At 48.1% G+C, this 19,460-nt stretch overlaps 1 protein-coding gene across 3 annotated transcripts in view; it reads left to right on the forward strand.

The window, feature by feature from the left end:
* The window catches only part of PAPOLA (poly(A) polymerase alpha), a 1,157,717-nt gene that overhangs the window by 1,035,591 nt on the left and 102,666 nt on the right, over positions 1 to 19,460 (forward strand). For all 3 annotated transcript variants that reach the window (XM_069637718.1, XM_069637717.1, XM_069637719.1), the window contains one exon: positions 13,002 to 13,073. In XM_069637718.1, coding sequence (XP_069493819.1) covers positions 13,002 to 13,073 — 72 coding nt within the window. The remainder of the gene's footprint in view (positions 1 to 13,001; positions 13,074 to 19,460) is intronic.

Here is a 19,460-nt window from a genome sequence, read left to right on the forward strand (position 1 = left end):
GTTGGGCCCCCAAAGATACTTTACTAACTGTCTACCCAAAGTCGCAGGGTCATGACCCTTAATCACAAGTCTTAAGTTCGCTCTTATATCTTCACAGATAGACCCCCAGGGCAGATATGTGCTACTCCATGCCACGCTTCAGAACAGGGAGGTGGTCCTACTGAATATTTATGGTCCTAACATCGACGACCCTGAATTTTATACACACCTCACGTCCCTTCTTGATGGCTTCCCCCTAGTTCCAATTCTCTGGGGGGGCGACTTTAATACAATCTTTGATGTGAACCTCGACAGATCCGGGCCAGGCCCCGCCAACCCACCAAAGCAGCCTATACCACACTGTCATCTCTCCCCCGACTCGCAATGGTCGACGCATGGAGACTCCTCTATCCCGACTCCCGCTTCTACTCCTCAGTGCACGACTCCTATTCCCGAATTGATAGATGGGTAATTTCTGATAAACTGATAAAGAATGTGATGCAACTAATGATTCTTCCTAGAACCCTATCTGACCATTCACCAGTGAGCATCACCATGTGCTGGGGCCCGGATTGTGACCGTACTAGACATTGAAGGATGAAACCTCAATCTCTCCTTGACCCTTTATTTAGCTCCGAGCTGGCGATGGCCATTGAGGAGTTCTTTGAAATAAACACAGATTCGGTATCTTCACAGGCTACTCTATGGAAATCTTTTAAGGCTTACATTAGGGGCATAGCGCTATCTAAGAAAAGTGGTATCCTTAGAACAATCCGGAGGGACATTGCTGAAAGCGAATCCAAACTATCGATTCTGGAAGCCCAATGTTCACTACTTCAAACCCCTGAGGCCCTGGCATCTATAGGAGCGGAACTCGGCACATTCCGGTCCCTGGCTGACCGTGAGCAGAAATTCTTGGATAACCCTGGCCTGGCAAGGAAATATGGAGAGGGTGAACGCCCTGGCCGCTTCCTTGCTAGACTTATCCGCCGCAAGCTTGGTGCCCCGCATATCCCCGGGTTTGAAAGGCCCAATGGCTCTTTAGCTGTCTCCTCGCAGGACATCAACTCGAAATTCTTCACCTTTTATGAAGCCCTATATGCCAATGCAGATGATGCCTCGACGGCGGAGATCGACTCTTACCTCGATGCCCTCTCGGTTCTCTCTCCTGAGACCATCGGATTCCTTGACTCTCCATTTTCCCCTGAGGAGTTCTCAGATGCTGTGGACTCCCTTTCCTCTGGGAAGGCTCCTGGCTCTGATGGCATCCCAATCAAATTTTATAAATGCTACAAATCACTCCTACTCCCCCGCCGAATAGCTCTTTGGGAGGAATCAGTGGAGACAGGCAATTTTCCCCCATCACTCAGAGAAGCCACTATAACCGTACTACTTAAACCTGGCAAACCGCCCACACAATGCGGCTCGTACTGCCCACTCTAGCTCATAAATTGCGATGCCTAAATATATGCCAAATTGTTAGCCCTACGTCTTGCCCCCTGCATGCCACACGTTATCCACTCTGATCAAGCAGGCTTCATCCAAGGACGCTCCACCTCCTTGAACCTGAGACGCCTCTTTAATATAATTAGCAGAATAAATCCAAATGTACACGCGGTAGCCGCCACTCTTGACATGCAAAAAGCGATTGTCTCGTGGAGGTACCTCTGGCAGGTCCTTGAAAAATGCAAATTCGACCCCTCCTTTCTCTCCTGGGTCAGACTACTTTACTCCGATCCGGTGGCCAGGGTCCGCACTGAGGACCGATGCTCCCCCCTCTTCAAGATCGCTAGGGGGACGAGGCAGGGTTGCCCATTCTCTCCCCTGGTCTTCGCCATAGCAATAGAACCTTTTGTCGACATGCTACGCCAATTCCATGCACATAGAGGGTTGCGAACTGCGGGCCAGGCTGATAGTGTCCCTGTACGCCGACGATGCGCTTCTCTTCATTCGTTCTCCCTCCACCAATTTGCACCCGATATTAGGACGTTATCAGTTTCGCTCACATTTCAGGCCTCAGTGAACTGCGCGAAATCCACCCTCTTCCCACTCACAGATTGCACTCTTCCCCCACCTGATTCCCTGGGGTTCACGTGGGCTCAGTCAAAAATCACATATCTCGGGATAGAAATAACTCGACAGTTCGAGACGACCTTCGAGGAAAACTACCAAAATTATCTCGTGAACCTTGCAGCCAGGACTCTAGGTTGGAGTAAGCTACCGATCTCCCTTGCTGGCAGAATAGGGATACTGAAGATGATAGTACTGCCCCAACTTCTTTACAGGTTCACTAACATCCCCTTATGGCCAGGTGAGGGCTTTTTTTGAACACTGACTCACGATTATCTCCTTTTTGTGGCACTCGGGTGCGGTCCGCCTTAAACTTGGAACCTTGTTCCCCCCGATCGATGGTGGCGGCTTTGGTGCCCCTGATTTTTTTTAAATACTGGCTGGTTGCTCAAATCCAATTCGCGTCACACTGGTTCAACACAATAGACCCACCACCCCCTCCACATGTCAGACTTGAAAAACTAACGGTCAGTGACCGGGATATCCGCTCCCTAGCGTTTCAACCCATCCCATCGGGTCTGGACTCGCTAGACCCAGGGGTCTGCATGTCCCTGGCATTAACAAAAACGTGGGAACTGCTTGGCACTGCCCACCCGTTTCACGGTGACCTCCTGCTCTGGAACTTTCTCCCAGGGGTCCCACGGGTACCGCTGCCCATGTTGCGCCATTGGGCCGAGGCTGGATATGAGTTGATCCGTGACGTCTTCGAGCAGGGCAGCTTCATTTAATGGCCAGACCTCCCATTATCCCTGAGACCGAGACCGTCTATATGGCTCCAGTACTCGTCCCTCTGGAAAATCCTTAAACCAAAATACCCCATGTTCCCAGCGATACCACCAGACGATCCCGCTATTGATGAACTGACTTCTACGCCCACTAGGGGTAAGATATCTAGACTTTGTAACATGTTCAAACCAGATCTACTCCAGAATTCACTAAATTGAGGCGCGCATGGGGGGGGGGGGGATGACCTTGTGGTGGAGGTGACTGACGAACGCTGGGCTCACATGTGCGCACGCATACACGGGGTATCCTTCAACTCCCGCTTCAAACTAATTCAGCTTAAGGTACTTCATAGGTTCCATTATACCCCGAGCAGACTCCATCGCATGCTTAATTATCACTCCCCAAGATACCCCAGATGTGGCCATGATACCACTGACTATATTCATATGATCTGGCCCTGTCACCACCTTACCCAATTTTGGAATATGGTGTGCTCAACCATGTTGTCTATCCTTGAGCACCCCATCAATCCTTCCCCAATGAGATGTCGTTTCCACGATTTCCCCGAACTTCGCCGAGACTCCAAAAAACTGGCTGGCCTTTGCATGCTACTCGCAGTGTGATCTACTCTACTTTGTTGGCTTTGACCTACACCCCCCACTAATGCACAGTGGCTCAAAGCACTCGCTTGGGCCTCAGACAGTGAGGAAACCTGGTGCCTATTGCAACCCACTCACTCAAGACCCAGAGATGTTTGGTTCAAATTTCGATCCTATATGTCCGATTTAATTGCGGCATCGGATGCATCACCCCCAGCTGTTACCCTTTTTCGCCCCGGTTCCCCCTCCCGAGTTGCGGTCTCTCCAGCCCCATACCCACTCTGCATATGTGTTTAAAGTGTACAACCAAATTGTAAGCAGTCGCTGTATGCCTGTATCACCTAAACTGTCATTGCACTGTACTTACCTTGTATGTTGCTCGCCTATGTTGTGCTGCCAAGCTAAATAAATAAGTTTAAAAAAATGAATACAAAAGATACATAACACCTTAGCTCTTGTAGCCTTGCACTCTGCCTCTTTCCTGCAATGTGGCAATCTTACACCCTCCAGTTAATACAAATGTCCTTCAGAAATGCTGCAATGAATAAAGGTTTGTCACAATATTTGCCATTTCATGCAGCAATATCCTGGAGGGTCTGATGAACAACAACGCTAGTAATGTTGAAAAAGAAGAGGCCCCAAGTTGGTACTTGGGTGCCCCTATTGTGCACTACCGAGGCTATGGACATAGGCTGCGGTACAAACATTACACAATAGTTGGTAGAACACTTCCACCCCCACCAGCCATAACTAGGAGATTGTCTATGTGACCTGAAAGTCACAGGAGCAGAGAGAAGGGGGATAGTAGGTATCCCTTTGGCACTCCACGTAAGGTGGTGTGTGCCAATCTCTGACTCTTTAGTTTTGGGAGGGATTCTAAATATAGCTCTATCCTTATGAACTGTAGTTACATGAGGATGTAGAAAAGGAATCTTAAATGAGGACCCCAAGGATCCTCAGCAACACTGCCCATAAGGAGCTGTGTGCTGCACTAGGGAAATGCATTGCCTTTAAGAGCTATGGAGCAGTCGGAATCCATAGCATTGGCAGAATACAAAGAATAGAGTTTGAAATGACAGAGCCCACAAGAAGGAATGAGTGGAAAAAGGCTCCACTCATTCAGAATGTGTAAGGAAAAGGTCCAGAAGTTAATCGAAAAGTGCTGGGGTTTTTACTAGGCGAGGGGATGAAGCATAAACATGAGTCCCCCTAACAATTGCATCGTAAGATGCATTGTGCAATGGTACAGTTGCACAAACAAAATAAGTAATTGTATCCAACAAAGGGAAACAGTTTCCCAGTACTGACAGCCATAGGGACTAGTCAGTTTCCCCATGGCAAATGAGCAAAAAGTCAGTGGAGTGAAGCTGAGGGCTTCACTTCACTGGAGAATGGTTAGGTCAGATTAAAAAATAAAAGCAAAAATATGGGGGTCCATATAAATGGAGGCAAAGTTGCCTAAAAGAGAAATCATTCCTAACAGTTACCCAAACTAAGGTTGGTCAGCCTCCAGGATGGCCCAAGGACACTTCTGAAGACTCCCAACTTGCTCAGCCACGAGAAGTCAGGACCAGTTGTTGTCACCAGTCCAGAGGGTTGAAGCACTGGTGAGGGTTTCGGAGGTCAGTAGCCAGGCAGGGCTCCACTGGGACTGCAGCAAGAGTTGGGGCTAGGATACCTCCACCAATCTTTCTTGTTCTGCACAGTAGCCAAGCATGGTAAGGCTAAAGAAAGTTACAGTAGAAAGTGTGATAAAGTAACTGCTGCCACCAGTTGGTCCTTAGGCACATGTCAGAAATCCCTTTGAGTGTAGTCTAGGATCATACAAAAGAAAACCCCATTGGAAGATGCATTGTGCTATGTTAAAAAGTTACCCAAAAACGTAACAAAGTCTAAAGACTAAGGCAAACATAGTTTCCTAGTACTGACAGTCTGAAGACAAATCAATTTCCCCATAACAATTAGCAAAAGGTCAGTGGGGTGAAGATGAAGGATTCACTTCAATGTGAACGGTCAGGACATGGTGTAAAACAAAAGCAAAACGTTTGGGAGTCCATAGAATATGGAGGGAAAGTTGCTAAACGAGAAAATATTCCTAACACAGAGCCAGGGGGTATATAAATGCAGTGCATCTGTTCCCGCACCACTGCCCCCCCCCCCCCAACACCTCTGTCCTCCACAGGATACATTGGGAACAAGTCCCTTTGTCTCTCAAGCGTCCATTCCACTGCCTCTTGGTGGTCCAACCTGGGTAGGTTTTTCTGAAATATGAGAAAAAAATGTAATTGCCTCATAACCTTGTTGAATAACTTCTTTGAACTATAACCAACTCTAGTACATTTTAACTCATCTGTAAAGACTCTTCCTGGTGAGAAGCATTGTGGCTCCTGTAACACTTTGCTCTCAAGACCCCATTCTTCTTAGGGATTGGGTCGATTAAGTTTGAGATCACTTGTGAATTGGTTCCATCATCTATTGCATTATTTTACTTACCTCCAGTGTTGACTAAGTAATTTGAATGCATTTTTTGAACCTATGGCAAATGTATATGTTGAGTTTTGTGTGATAACATCACCTGCTAGTTTTATTTTTCAGTGTGTAGAAGACTTAGAATAAATATTATATTTTTATACGTACCTTTCTAAATTGAATGATTGTGTATTCTATTGTGTGGACTCATTGAGGGCTCCTGACTCTAGTCAATTCTGTCCTGAGACTATCCTTGACTGCTGTCCATGTTTACCTTGATTTGGGTTTTGGCTAACCTCTGTTCACTAAAACTAGGGTGTCCTTCTAAAATCTGTCCACCAGGCCATATTCTAGACATACATCTTAATAGTCAGCGAATGAACAGCTTACAAAGCATTCAAGGAGTGTCTGGTCTCTTTGAGGGGCCAGAACACCCCGCTGAATTTCACGGAGACTTGCAACACCACCCATGTTGCGAACACTGCCATGGGCAGCCCCCGCAACCAGTCGCCCACATGCACCCTGCTCATGGTGGACTTGCAAGTGGTCTGCCCAGCACGGGCCATAAAAAAGCTGAAAGACTCGCACACGCTCACCTGGCCCAGTAGTCCCTGCTCTGTCACTGTTCGTTTTAGTTTTGTGTGTCTGCATAGGGGTTACCCGTCAAAAATGTTTGCATTTGTAATGGGATATTCTTTCCCAATGTCTGTGGTTCTGGGCTCCAGATTGAGAGCTCGCAAATCGCCCCATGAATTTGTATAAGTACATAATGTTGAAACAGATTGTCTTACAAATAGTGATTGCTAGCTATATGATTTTTATAGGCTGCTTGAAGTCCCTAGGCAGGTTCTGTCCTTCAGGAAAGTGAATCATAATATCTTTTCTGATGTTTGTTAATCTGCTTAGAATCACATGCTGTGCATAGGTCCGACATCCAGTGGTCACTGCGGAGTATTGCATTTTGTTTTTCGTAGTTGAAAAGGGACGTCGACAAGGCGTGTCAGAAATACTATCCCTATAGTGACGTGCGTTGTACCTACAATCCCTCACGCGTCGAGGTCCCTCAGATTGTTTTTTTCCGCCCAGCTACTGGTCGCCTTTACGCGGAGCTCCTCGAGAGACATTGCAGATTTCATCTCCTCGACCTTTGGTCGTTTTCCTATTTAATATATAACACATCGATCCCTCCCTCGACACAGTTCTGAAGCTGTCTCTGCCGAGCAAGATCTTCGACGGAGGGGACGAGTGGAGGAGATCCTTCGGCGTTGCCTAACACGTGGCCTGGCTTCGCAGGCCAAATACAGCAGGGAGAGTGGGGTCGTGGGACATCTCTGGTTCTTTTCTGAGAATGCCTTTCCTTTTCCCCTTCCTTTCCCTTGTGGTCGTTATCACGATTTATTGCCTCGGCTATGGAGAGGACACCCTTTAGGTTTTGCCCGCTTTGCAAGGGCAAGTTTACTTGGAAGGACAAGCATTCACGGTGTAACCGCTGCTTGCCCCTCGATCACAAAGAGGAGGGTTGCACGGCTTGTCGGCTTCTTAAGCCAAAGACTCTAAAAGACCGGAGGGTCAAGAGGTGGGCGGCCTATGCTATGTCGAAGGCCGATTCTTCACCCGCCGCTGCTACCACCGACAGTGACGAGGAACGTGATAACACGACCTCCGCTACGGAAGTCGTAGACCCCTCTAAAGAGCGCTCGCGCTCTTCGTCATCTGTCCCTGGCCCCGACGGGCTCGGCTCACGCCCTGCTTATGGGGATGAACACCCCGGCGACACTGACGCACACGATACCACACATAAGCACACAACCCATGGCTCTTCTTCGTCAAAGACGAAGAAAGCATCAGCGCCCAAGGAGACGCAGGTTCCACCAGCGGCCTCCTCGGACCGTTCAGGTTCGAAGCCCCTCTCGCAGCCGCGACCAGCGACTGGGCTTTCGGCAAATAAGGGCGCCGCCCCCAAACCATCGGCCGGCGCGCACCAGCAGAGAGCGCACGCCGCCGTAGAACGATCGACACCCGTAACGTCGAAACCACAGCCCTCCGCTGACAAACGAGTCGCAGAGAGCTTGGCGAGGATCGTTGTAGCCGACGCCCAGAAGCTTTCGTCGAAAGACACGTCGAGCGCTACGCAAAGGTCGAAAGACACGCCGAAAAAGCCCGAATAAAGACAGGGACTACCCCCAGCACACCAGAAGGTTTTTCGGAAGGCGACGGGACACTTTCCTCGACGTTATGGGAGAGGTCGAGCCGTTTTCAGCTAGATGACACTAATTTTCCCCCGCTAGACCGCTCAGGGGTACCCCATGAAACCATGGAAAGGCTCCATCTCTGCATGGAGAGAATGGAGAGGTTTATGAAGACCCAGAACCCTCCTACTCCCAAGAGAACAAGAGAAGGGCCTCAGGAGGACCCCAGGGCCAAATATCCGAGACTATTCAATCCCCAGCAGGACACAGCCTCAGATTTCTATAATGTGTATGACCTCACTGGTGAGGAACAATACTTGGAGGAGGAGGATGAATTTGTGGACGATGAAGAGGGAAAGAACCAGGAGGAAGGTCTGGAAGACAGCCCATACATGGTAGGAGAAGGCTTCGGAGAAAATCCAGAAGGACCGTCTCATCCCTGGCAATCCCCATCATTATATTCGGACACTGATGTCCTGAACCTAAATCCTCCTGACAATTCACCTGTTAGAAACACGTCTCCCATTGACGATCAGCCCACATTGAATGCCCTGTTGCGGAGAGCAGCAGCACATTTCGAACTGGACACTGGGGAGATCTCTCCTGAAATAGACTTTGTGGAAAGAGTAATTAAGGAGAAACCCCCGGTCAGCCAGACCATTCCCCTCCTCGCTTCAGTGAAGAGAAGAATCATCCCTTCGCTACCCACACCCGCACTAATCAGAGGAGTTAATCCAAGAATTGAAAAACTTTTCACTCCTTCACCCTCAGACCCGCTGTACATCAGGGGACATTCCATTCTGGATTCCCTTGTAGTAACTAATACAAGGAAGAGGGCAGGGGTGCCGCTGTCCACCAGCGAGGATTTTATAAAAGGAGGGCAAGAGGTTATATTCCCTTGCAAAGAGAGTCACATCCTCGGCTGCCTTTTCGGCAAGAATTGCGAACAACAATTCTTTGCTAGCTAGCTACGCGGACGCGCAGTGGGCCAAACTGCGCAAAGACGCCGAAGAAGCGTCAGAACCACTACGTACACGCCTGCTATCAACTATTGGCGAAGGAACCCAGGTCAACCAGAGTATTGTAAAGAACTCTCTGGATGCTGCAGAGACAGCGGGATGTTCCCTGGTTCAGGGAATACTCCTAAAACGCCATGTATGGCTGCGCAACTCAGGGTTCAAACCGGAGACACAGGCGTCTTTAATAAATAAACCTGTTGAAGACTCAAACCTCTTCGGGAAAGCGGTGGATGAGGCTCTGGAGATGACTAAAAGAGTTCGATACTATCAAAACTCTTGACCAGATCTCTAAGCCCACTACCAGACGCGGCTATGGCAACAAACGCTTTTTTCTTGGCCAACGCCAACAGCAGAATCAGCACCCTGCCACCAATTACCAGACCAATAGTGGGCAGTACAGCCAAAGAGGCCAGGGCCGTGGCAAAGGGAGAGGTTGGGGGTCCACCCCCAGAGGCTCCCAAGCCCCCAACAACACCAAGTGAGGCGAAGATTTGCGTCCCCTCCCATGCAACACCGGTCGGGGGCCGGATAACATCCTTTCTTCCAGCATGGGAGGGAATAACATCAGACCGCTGGGTACTTTCCACCGTAGCCCACGGATACTGCATCGAATTCAACGGTTCCCCAACATACAGACCCCCGAGGGGACGACGCATGACACCGGAACACCTTGCCATCCTTCTCCAAGAAGTACAACAACTGCTGGAAAAAGGAGCCATAGAGGTCGTGCCTCTATCTCAGGTAACGGAAGGTATTTATTCAGTGTACTTCCTTGTACCCAAAAAGGATCTAACTATGCGCCCTGTATTAGATCTGCGCCCAGCGAACAAGTTTATCAAACCCCAGAAGTTTCGTATGGTGACCTTACAGGAAGTGATCCCACTGCTATCACAGGGAGATTACATGACAACATTGGACATGACAGATGCATACTTTCATATATTAATGTTGCCAGCGCACAGAAGATACCTCAGGTTCATGATAGAGGGCAAACACTACCAGTTCAGAGTGCTACCCCTCGGCATAGCATCGGCACCAAGGGTATTCACGAAGGTACTGGCAGTGGCAGCGGCCCACCTTCGCAGGTTGTCCATCCCAGTTTACCCTTACCTCGACGACTGGCTCATAACAGGGGATTCTTACGAAACATGCTTCTCCAATACCCAAAAGACTGTAGACCTTTTGTTCAAGTTGGGCTTCTCCATCAACGAAAAGAAGTCCAGCCTAGACCCCAGCCAAATCAAACAATTCCTAGGGGCTCTAATTCAAACAAAGGACGGCCTCGTCTTCCCCTCCAACGAGAGGGTCCAAAACATGCTGTTTCAGATCCCTCAATATGTGACCGGTGGAGAGGTGATGGTACGCAAAGCAATGCGCTTGCTAGGCATGATGGCGTCGTGTATTTATTTGGTATCTCACGCGTGCCTGCGCATGCGCCCCATGCAAGAGTGGCTCAACAGCCAGTGGTGTCAGAACAGCGGACTATGGGACGATCTAGTGGTGGTCTCGCAGGCCTTGGTTCTCTCGCTACGGTGGTGGACAAAGGAAAACCCTTTGCCATACCCGCGGCGGAAGCCACTCTAACCACAGACGCATCCCTCACAGGATGGGGGGCTCACCTATCCCATCAGACTGCTCACGGAGTGTGGACTCCGAACGTAGCATCCAAACACATAAATCTACTGGAGCTACTAGCTGTGTTCAAGGCGCTAAAAGCCTTCCAGGAACACCTACAAGGCAAGACTGTGTTGGTCCTTACAGACAGCACCACAGCCATGTACTACATCAACAAGCAGGGGGGCACCCACTCTCCAGGACTGTCCAAACTGGCCCAAAATATATGGAAGTGGGCTCACAAACAAAACATGTTCCTACTGTCACAACATGTACCAGGGGAACTCAATCTGCTGGCAGACAAACTCAGCAGAGATTTCCCCCTGCCCGAAGAGTACGAATGGCGACTGCACGAAGACATCGTCTTCGACGTCTTCACACAATGGGGATTCCCAGAAATAGACCTGTTCGCAACCCTGGAGAACTCACAATGCCAAAGTTACGCCTCCAGGTACCCCCAGAACCAATCCAAGGGGAACGGTCTGTCGATGCAATGGTCAGGGAAATTTGTTTACGCTTTTCCCCCGACTCCCCTTCTCAACAAGGTGGTGCACAAGATGCACCAGGAACAAGTGACCATGATACTGGTGGCCCCAATGTGGGCCCGACAGCCATGGTTCGCTCACTTGATGGAGATGTCTCTATCTCCCCCAGTGAAACTCCCCTGCCCTTACAACATGCTGTCACAAGACAAGGGCAGGACTCTGCATCCATGCCCCCAGAACATGAACTTAGCAGCTTGGCTCCTGAGATCATAGAATTCGGACATCTACAGCTCCCGCAGAGATGCATGGACATCCTCAGGGAAGCCAGAAAAACTAACACTCGCCACTGCTATTCTAGCAAGTGGAAGAGATTTGTCATCTGGTGCAGAGGAAAAAGCATCAACCCGATTGACTGCTCTCCCACACATATTGTTCTATACCTGACCCACTTATTGGATTCAGGTCTAGTGTTCAATTCCATTAAGGTCCACCTAGCGGCACTTTCTGCATACACCACTTCCCAACTCGGTGTCGTGGTGGAAGATCCCTGTTATAAAGGCCTTCATGGAGGGAGTAAAGAGAATACACCCCCCGATAGCTGACCCAGCTCCCGGATGGGACCTTAACGTGGTACTTACCAGACTAATGGGCTCACCATTCGAACCCATGCACAAAGCATCTCTTAAACACCTCACTCTTAAGACTGCTTTTCTAATAGCTATCACCTCCATCAGGAGAGTAAGTGAACTACAGGCTCTTTCTGTTCTAGACCCCTTCGTTACAGTTCAGAGATAAGGTGGTTCTACGCACGCACCCAAGGTTTGCTCCGAAATTCATCTCGAAATTCCACGTAAACCAGTCTACAGAACTGCCAACGTTCTTTCAAAATCCTTCCAACTTGGGAGAAAAAACTCTGCACACACTAGATGTGCGCAGAGCGGTCATGTTCTACATGGAAAGAACCAGACCACTGAGGAAGACTAATCAGTTCTTCGTCTCGGTGGCTGCAGGAAGAGAAGGGGATGCAGTTTCAAAGTCCACTATTTCTAGATGGATTGTTCAATGCATCACTCTCTGCTATACTCTTGCTAAGAGAGAACTGCCCTTTAAGCCAAGAGCACACTCTACTCGAGGCACGGTGGCGTCCATAGCATTCATTGCAAATGTTCCCCTTGAGTCCATCTGCAAAGCGGCTACCTGGAGTTCTGTGCACACCTTTACAAAACACTACTGTCTAGATGCACACTCGAGATCTGACTCCCAGGTGGGACAGGCAGTATTAAGACATCTTTTCTCTACTGTTCCTTCTCATAACCCACCGCCAACTCCGGGTACTGCTCGCTAGTCTATGCACAGCATGTGATTCTAAGCAGATTAACAAACATCAGAAGACAATGCATTACTTACCGTAAAAGCATTTCTGATGGTTGCATCTGCTTAGATTCACATGCGCCCACCCTTCCTCCCCGCTCGGATGGAAGGAACATAGACTTCCTTTTATATCTCTCTTTTCTGTACTCACTCACGTCTAGAAGGCTCCCTCAGGGCAGAAAAATACAAACAGAGGGACCTCGACGCGTGAGGGATTGTGGGTACAACGCACGTCACTATAGGGATAGTATTTCAGACACGCCTTGTCGACGTCCCTTTTCGACTACGAAAAACAAAATGCAATACTCCGCAGTGACCACTGGATGTCGGACCTATGCACAGCATGTGAATCTAAGCAGATACAACCATCAGAAATGCTTTTACGGTAAGTAATGCATTGTCATATGGTTCTGACCAAAATACTACTGTTCAATAATCTTGCTTCATTTGAAAAATGTATTTTCATTGTTTTTGTTACAGGATTGTGTAACCGAGGAATCGGCTTTCCTTGAACCTAGTGAAACTAACCAAGTGGAAACCAATCTCATGAAGGTATTCATATTAACTGTAAAACATTTACGTAATGTTAGTTTTCTCTTTTTATTTTAAGTTGAATGTTTATTTACATACATCAAGAGAGCAAACTCATTTGATGACAAAACAATTTACAGAGGCAATCTTGCAGTTCAACGGGAGGTAAGAGCCTCTTCCAATGGGAGATAATTAGTGACATAATGACCGTTTAGGAGTAAGGGTAAGTAGGACAAATACCAGGGAAGATTACTTAGTACAGGTACTCGTCGATGTCTAGAGTTCATGTAGTCTGAATAGCTGGCTGGCCTAGTGATGAGATCAGGAGGTATAAGGGCTAGAGAGAAAGGGAGAAGCGAGGGTAGGGTGGGTAGCGGAAGGAAATGTGGGAGTAGTAGGGCAGGAGAGGTGAATCAAGTGGGGGGGGGGCTCATGCAGGAATTGTGCTTTTAATATGCTTTTGGAAGCATTAATGTGGACCGTGGTGCGACTATCAGTAGGAAGAGAGTTCCACACAAGTGGAGGAAGAAGGGCAAAGGAGCGAATACAAGAGGAATCGCACAGAGGACGAGGTGCACTTGGTGTCACCAAGGAGACAGAGCAAAGATTGCGAGAGGGTGTGTAGGGGTTGATCGAATAGGACAAATATGGTGATAAATCATGTGATGTTGATTTCACATTTGTAAAGCTTTGGATGTCTGAAGTCTCAGTTGAACTCTGAAATTATGGCTTTGTAGTTCTTTTCAGCAATGGTAAAGAACACCCAGGTATTAAAGAGCAAGGACGTGTTGGAAGGGGGCCTGGGGGAGGTGGCAGATTTTCATGGTGAATTATTTTCTTTCTCCATCATGTGAACTTCCAAAGGTGCATTCTTTGGGCCCGACTTGAAAAATCATTCTCTGGTACTCCATGAGTCTAACCTGTTGGGGAGAATTCTCATGTTTGTGCTAATTCCCTTCAACATTAGAGACTGCTAATGCTTGTGTGAACTACAGTTCCCAAGAATAGTAAAGTCAAATTGACTTTACTTACCTTTTCTCTTTGTAGGTCCAGCACACCCAATCTTATGTGGAGTGCTGGGGAGGGGGGTGGTTACCTAATAGCCCCTTATCCTACTCTCTCATGTAACATTTTTGTTACCCACACTGCTTTAAATGGCTGGTGGCAGTGGTTTAATTTGTCCTACCATTGTGCTTTTCTACCGCAGGCTGAACCCTCCGCTGCAGTACAGCACCCATGGGTGACCAGTTTATCAAAATGGCCCCTTTCTTCTTTTTTCGCCATTTTCTGTTTGTAAGGTCTTTCTTGGGCTTTATACTATGTGTGTGTTGGCAGGTTTGAGCCCTTTGTCTGACTTGCCTTTGGCTGGCTTCAGCCCTGTAGCCCGCCTCTGGCTCCAGTGTGTCTTGAAGGACAGGATGTGAGGGAGGGTCCCGAAACTCCCCTGTCATTTGTCTCTAGGAATGCCTGAATGCAACTAGTCCTGATTGGCTGGCTGGCTGGCTATCCTTTCAGGACAGCCCCCCCTGCTGTGATTGACAGTTTAGGCTGTGCATGAATGGAAGAAACCTGCTTAAAAGGCGAGGGTTTTGTGACTGGAGGCAGTCGACCACTGGGAGAAACACAGACGAGGAAATCGTGAACAAAGATTGCTGGACCTTAGAATTGCCCAGTGAAGCCCTGCTGCTGTGCTGAACTCCTTTTTCACCTTGACAGAGAAGCTCCGATTGGACGACTTCTCCCCTTGGATTAGTGGGACCAACTAACCCTGAGACAAACTCCACTGGACCACCATCCCCAACTGGCTGTGCTTCTTTGTTGCTGTAAGAACCCAATGCCAGAGGTCGAGTGTCTGTAGTAGAGTTCAACGAATACGGCTGGAAGCTCCAGGAGACTTCTAAGGACCATCCCGAAGCAGGACTTCCAGATCCAGAGTCCCCTCACCCGAGTGCAGGTCCGAGGGAGCAAAGAGTCCATCCGGTATCCGCAATGGTTCTGTTTGCTAAGCGCTGAAACCACGACGTGCAGCTAAATCGTAAAGAGCCCGTAACTACAGATGACCACCAAAGTACCGCCGCAGGAGCCCTCCAGACGTCCTCCCTCTTGTCCCCACGACTGAGGCTCAGGAACAATGGTCTGCACAACTGTAGCAAGACAGAATTCCGCTGGACCACTCTTCTGCAAACCAGAGGTACTGTTTAGGCTTGGGGTACTTACCTCATTGTCTTTTAGCCACGATCTTCTCAGTTGGAAATTGCATTGGTTTACCTTTTACAGTTGATTTCAACTCTTTTCACCAGCTTAACAGCTTGCGACCCTACAAGTGATTTTTTTTAACAAACTCTCTAACTTTGTGCAACACTTTGATCTAAGAAGTGCAACTGATCCATAGACTGTGTCCCAAATTACTTTGGCTGTCCTGGCTCCATTAAAACTCTTCTAGTCCATTGACTTTGATACTGTTTGTCCCTCATAGGTGGTAGCTTGTTGGAGACTTACTGCTGGCACAGGCTTATCTAGATTTCATTGGAAGATTTAGTTGTCTGCACATATACTGAGAAACTATTTAACCTTTTCCGTCCCTAACCTTTCCTTTCTGCAACCTCTGGATCTACAGCGTATACTAGTGAGATGCTCACATTGTGATTGAAGTCCCCTCAGGGTGTAGGAAATGTGTAAAAAGCATATCCAAAGATTATCCACTAACTTGTTTTGATTCTGAAAAGTAAATTGATGTTAAGGAAATAACTATTTCTAACAGACAACTTGAGTGCAAGTGTTACTTGGCTACATTTATTTACCGATTTCATTTGTACAGCTCACATTTACCCCACTTGAGATAGGCCTGGCTGCTCAGTCACACTTACAACTTGCGTAGTATAGACCTATACCAAAAGGTGGGTTACCGAATACCAAGCAATCAAGTGTTGTGCAGTCTCGCACAGTGTGACTACATCAATTCTTACTTAACACGACCACATTTTCTACATCATCGCAGCCTTACCAACCATCCCATACAACTAGTCTCTTCGAATGGTATAATCACCTTGCTGTTTGTTTGAGAGATCTATCATTTTTATGGTTCATCCCCTATCCTAGTGAGAACCCCCGCCCCCTCACCCCAATCACCTTTTGCTGCACATCCTGACCTTTTTCTTTCACATCCTGATTGAGTGGAGCCTTTTTCCACTCATTCATTCTTGTGGGCTCTGTCTTTATGAACTCTATTCTTTGTGTTCTACCTGTACTATGGCGTCTGTGCTCTATAGCTATTACAGGCATCTCTATTTTACTATTGCAGCACACAGCTCATTATGGGCAGCGTTGTTGGGAACCCTTTGGGTTCTCATTTGAGATTCTTGTCTATATCTTAGAGTAACTACAGTTCTTACCTTGTATCTTTCCCAAAACTCTATAGCCAGGGATATTGGCCCACACCACCAAAGGGGTGCCAAAGAGATACCTAGGATACCACTTCTCTCTGCTCCTAATACTTTTAAGTCACATAGACAATCTCATAGTTATGGTTGGTGGCAGTGGAAGTGTGCTATCAACTATTGTCATTTTTGTACTGCAGGCTGTCCATAACCTTGGTAGTGCACAATAGGGGCACCGAAGTGCCAACTTGGGGCCTACCTTCTTTTTTCACCATAACTAGCACGGCTCTTCTTTTTTAGCCATTCTACCATTCTGGCAGGGGGAGGTCAGTGTGTGTGTTTTGCGTTTGGCGGAAACTGTATGGCAGACATGGTATCACAAGTATGACACTAAAGGTACAATTTATAAAACCTTTATTAAAGTTCCAATGGGGTTGGAGAAACTCCTACTTTGCCCTAAAACTAGGATGGGAGTAATCTCGACCATCAAATCATGAATAAAACTGTCCTATTTGTGTCCGTCAAATCAAAATGGCCTATACTAACAAAACCTGATGCCTGCCCAATACCTTGTACAAACATGTGAAAAAGGAGAATATGTATGTGTTCAAATGTAAAGAATAAATGTGACTGAATCAGCTGTCCGCCCAATGTTAGACAGCACCGAGTAAGGCAGTCCCTGTAGGCAAGACGACACGCTCAGGCTCCCAACACAATAGGCAGTTCAAAACGTGGCTCGAGGCCCACCTGCCCTCCAGGTTAAAGGTTTTTTCCTGGTTCTAAAACAGTTTGACAACAGTTCATACCGGTCTCCCTCTGTTTGGCTCGGACCTTTCACAGCAAAACAAAGCACTTGCAGGGGTTCCCTTCCCCAAGCTTAATTCACTTTCTTTAGGGGCTACCTTCCCCTAACTTATTAAACCGTCTGTCTCCCTCAGTCATGCTCAGACAGTTTCCTGATGTCGAAGACTTGTGAATGTGCGTGGTTCTTTTCTACAGACCTCCGCAGGACCACTTCGACTTTCCAACTTCCAATTCTAGGTCATTTACTCCAGTGTTTGCTGTTCTGGGTAGTTCACTGTATTATGCACCAAAGTTCAACGTTCACCTTTTTACTCTCCCCTTTTCTCTTGTTTAATTTCAATCGCTTCGCTTTTACAGTTCATTCACTTTATCGCTACAAACCTTTCACTAAGACTTTTGAGGGGGGGCTACTTAATTTTGCCGGACCGCTCCGTTACTCAGTATCACTGACTTTACGGCTATCGTCACTTCAAGGTTCAGTCGTAGCTCTGCCTTTCTTAGTGTCTCATCCACGCGTGCAGCCTTCAATTGGGCGATATAATGTTGCCACTTCAATATTTCTCCAATACACTGATCCCTCAGGTCGCTTGCCAATTCACCGGCGGTGTGCGTTTCTTTCTTGTTTTTCTTGTCTTGCAATGTACAAGTCCAGGTTCGTACCACAGGCTTGGCCTCGCCTCCCCAACTCTGCGGTTCACCCATGAAGGTCGCTGGTGTCCTCGAAACACAATGCAGCCTTCTGGTTTGGGATTCTGCCTTCTCATGTGCCTTCTGCTGCCTTTTGAAGGCTACAAACTCCTGCAGGGAACTCTACCTGTGGCTCTCGTCCCTCCAGTAGGTTCACCTTGGCCCCAGAAGTTCTGGTCTTACACGTGTTCCACCTTGCTCAGAGTGTCTCTCTGTTCCGCCTTTTATCTGTGTGAGGAGTTCTAATTGGCAACAGGTGTATGCACTTAGTCAAGTTCCTGACTTTGCCTGCCCCGATTAGCAGGACATGTCCAATGCGATGTGTAAGAGTTGTTATTCTGTCGCCCTCTTCCTCGGCCCAGTGTTTGTGTTGAAAGGTGGAGGGTTGGGACATCAGAGAATCTTGAGAATCCTATGAAATAGGAGGGATTTTGGGTATGGAAAAGGGAGGAATACAGCGTCTTGCCATCAGCTGCCTCACCCCCAGCTCCCAAAGAACCCTCACCCAGGTGATCCTCCCGCACTGGTCCATCCCAGGAACTAGAACCAATAGTGATGGCCGTATCCTAGCCACCTAGATGAGAGAAGTCCATGAGGACTAGCGGGTAAGACCCCCTTTGGTTTCTCACAGAACCCTTGGGTGTCCCCGCCTAGGCTCTAGAGTGTCTAGGCAGGTAGGAGTTTTCCTGCCCCCTGTCCTTTGTCTGCCAGAGTACCTGAATAGGACCAGCTCCCACATGGGGGCCTGGCTGTACTGATTGGACAGCCAAACGCCCTTTTCTGTAAAATGCTGAGTGGGATTGCAGAGGAGTGTGTGCTGGAACTGTATAAAACCGGAGGCTTCTGGAGTGAAAAGCAAGTTGACCGCTGAGGTAACCGAAGAAGACAACCAGAGACACCTGCAGACCCTTTGCAAAACCGTGAAGCGGCCACTGCTGTCCTTATCCCATTTTTGTCCGACAGAGCAGCTCTGAAGAGGGCGACTCCTTCCCTTTGGCTGATGGGAAAAAAAAGTCCCAAGACTAACTTTGATTTGAGCCATCTCCCGAGGCCCTAGGAATTTCCAGAGCTGCACAACCCCATACCAGGAACTCTGCGGCCCATTTAGAGTGAATCATTGTGGAAAGGCTGAATCTGTCCAAATATTTGCTGAATTTGTAAGGACACTCCAGCGATCCGATCCAACTCGCCCAGACCCCCTCATCAGAGAGTGGGACTGAAGGAAGAGAAGAAGATTGGCTGGGCCAGTCGTGTCCTTTGTTGGTGCTGCAGAAAAGGTGCCAAAACAGCAGAGTGAACAAAGAGGTTGCTGAAAGTTCTGCCCCAGGTACTCTCTCGGGACTGCTGTTGAGATTCCGTCCGTTGTCCTGCCTTCAGTCATCAGACCAAGGAATCCGGAGTTCGGGTCCAGAGCTGCAACATCGCAGAGCATTCAGCTCAAACATTTTCTTCTAACCTAAGGTACTGTGGCGGGGAAAAGGTATTGCTTACCTGATTAAAAAAAATAGCTCCAGCAGAGCGTTGGAGTGCACATAGTGGT

This window comes from Ambystoma mexicanum, chromosome 14 (genome assembly GCF_040938575.1).
Source record: "Ambystoma mexicanum isolate Mex_15411 chromosome 14, UKY_AmexF1_1, whole genome shotgun sequence".
NCBI lineage: Eukaryota > Metazoa > Chordata > Amphibia > Caudata > Ambystomatidae > Ambystoma > Ambystoma mexicanum.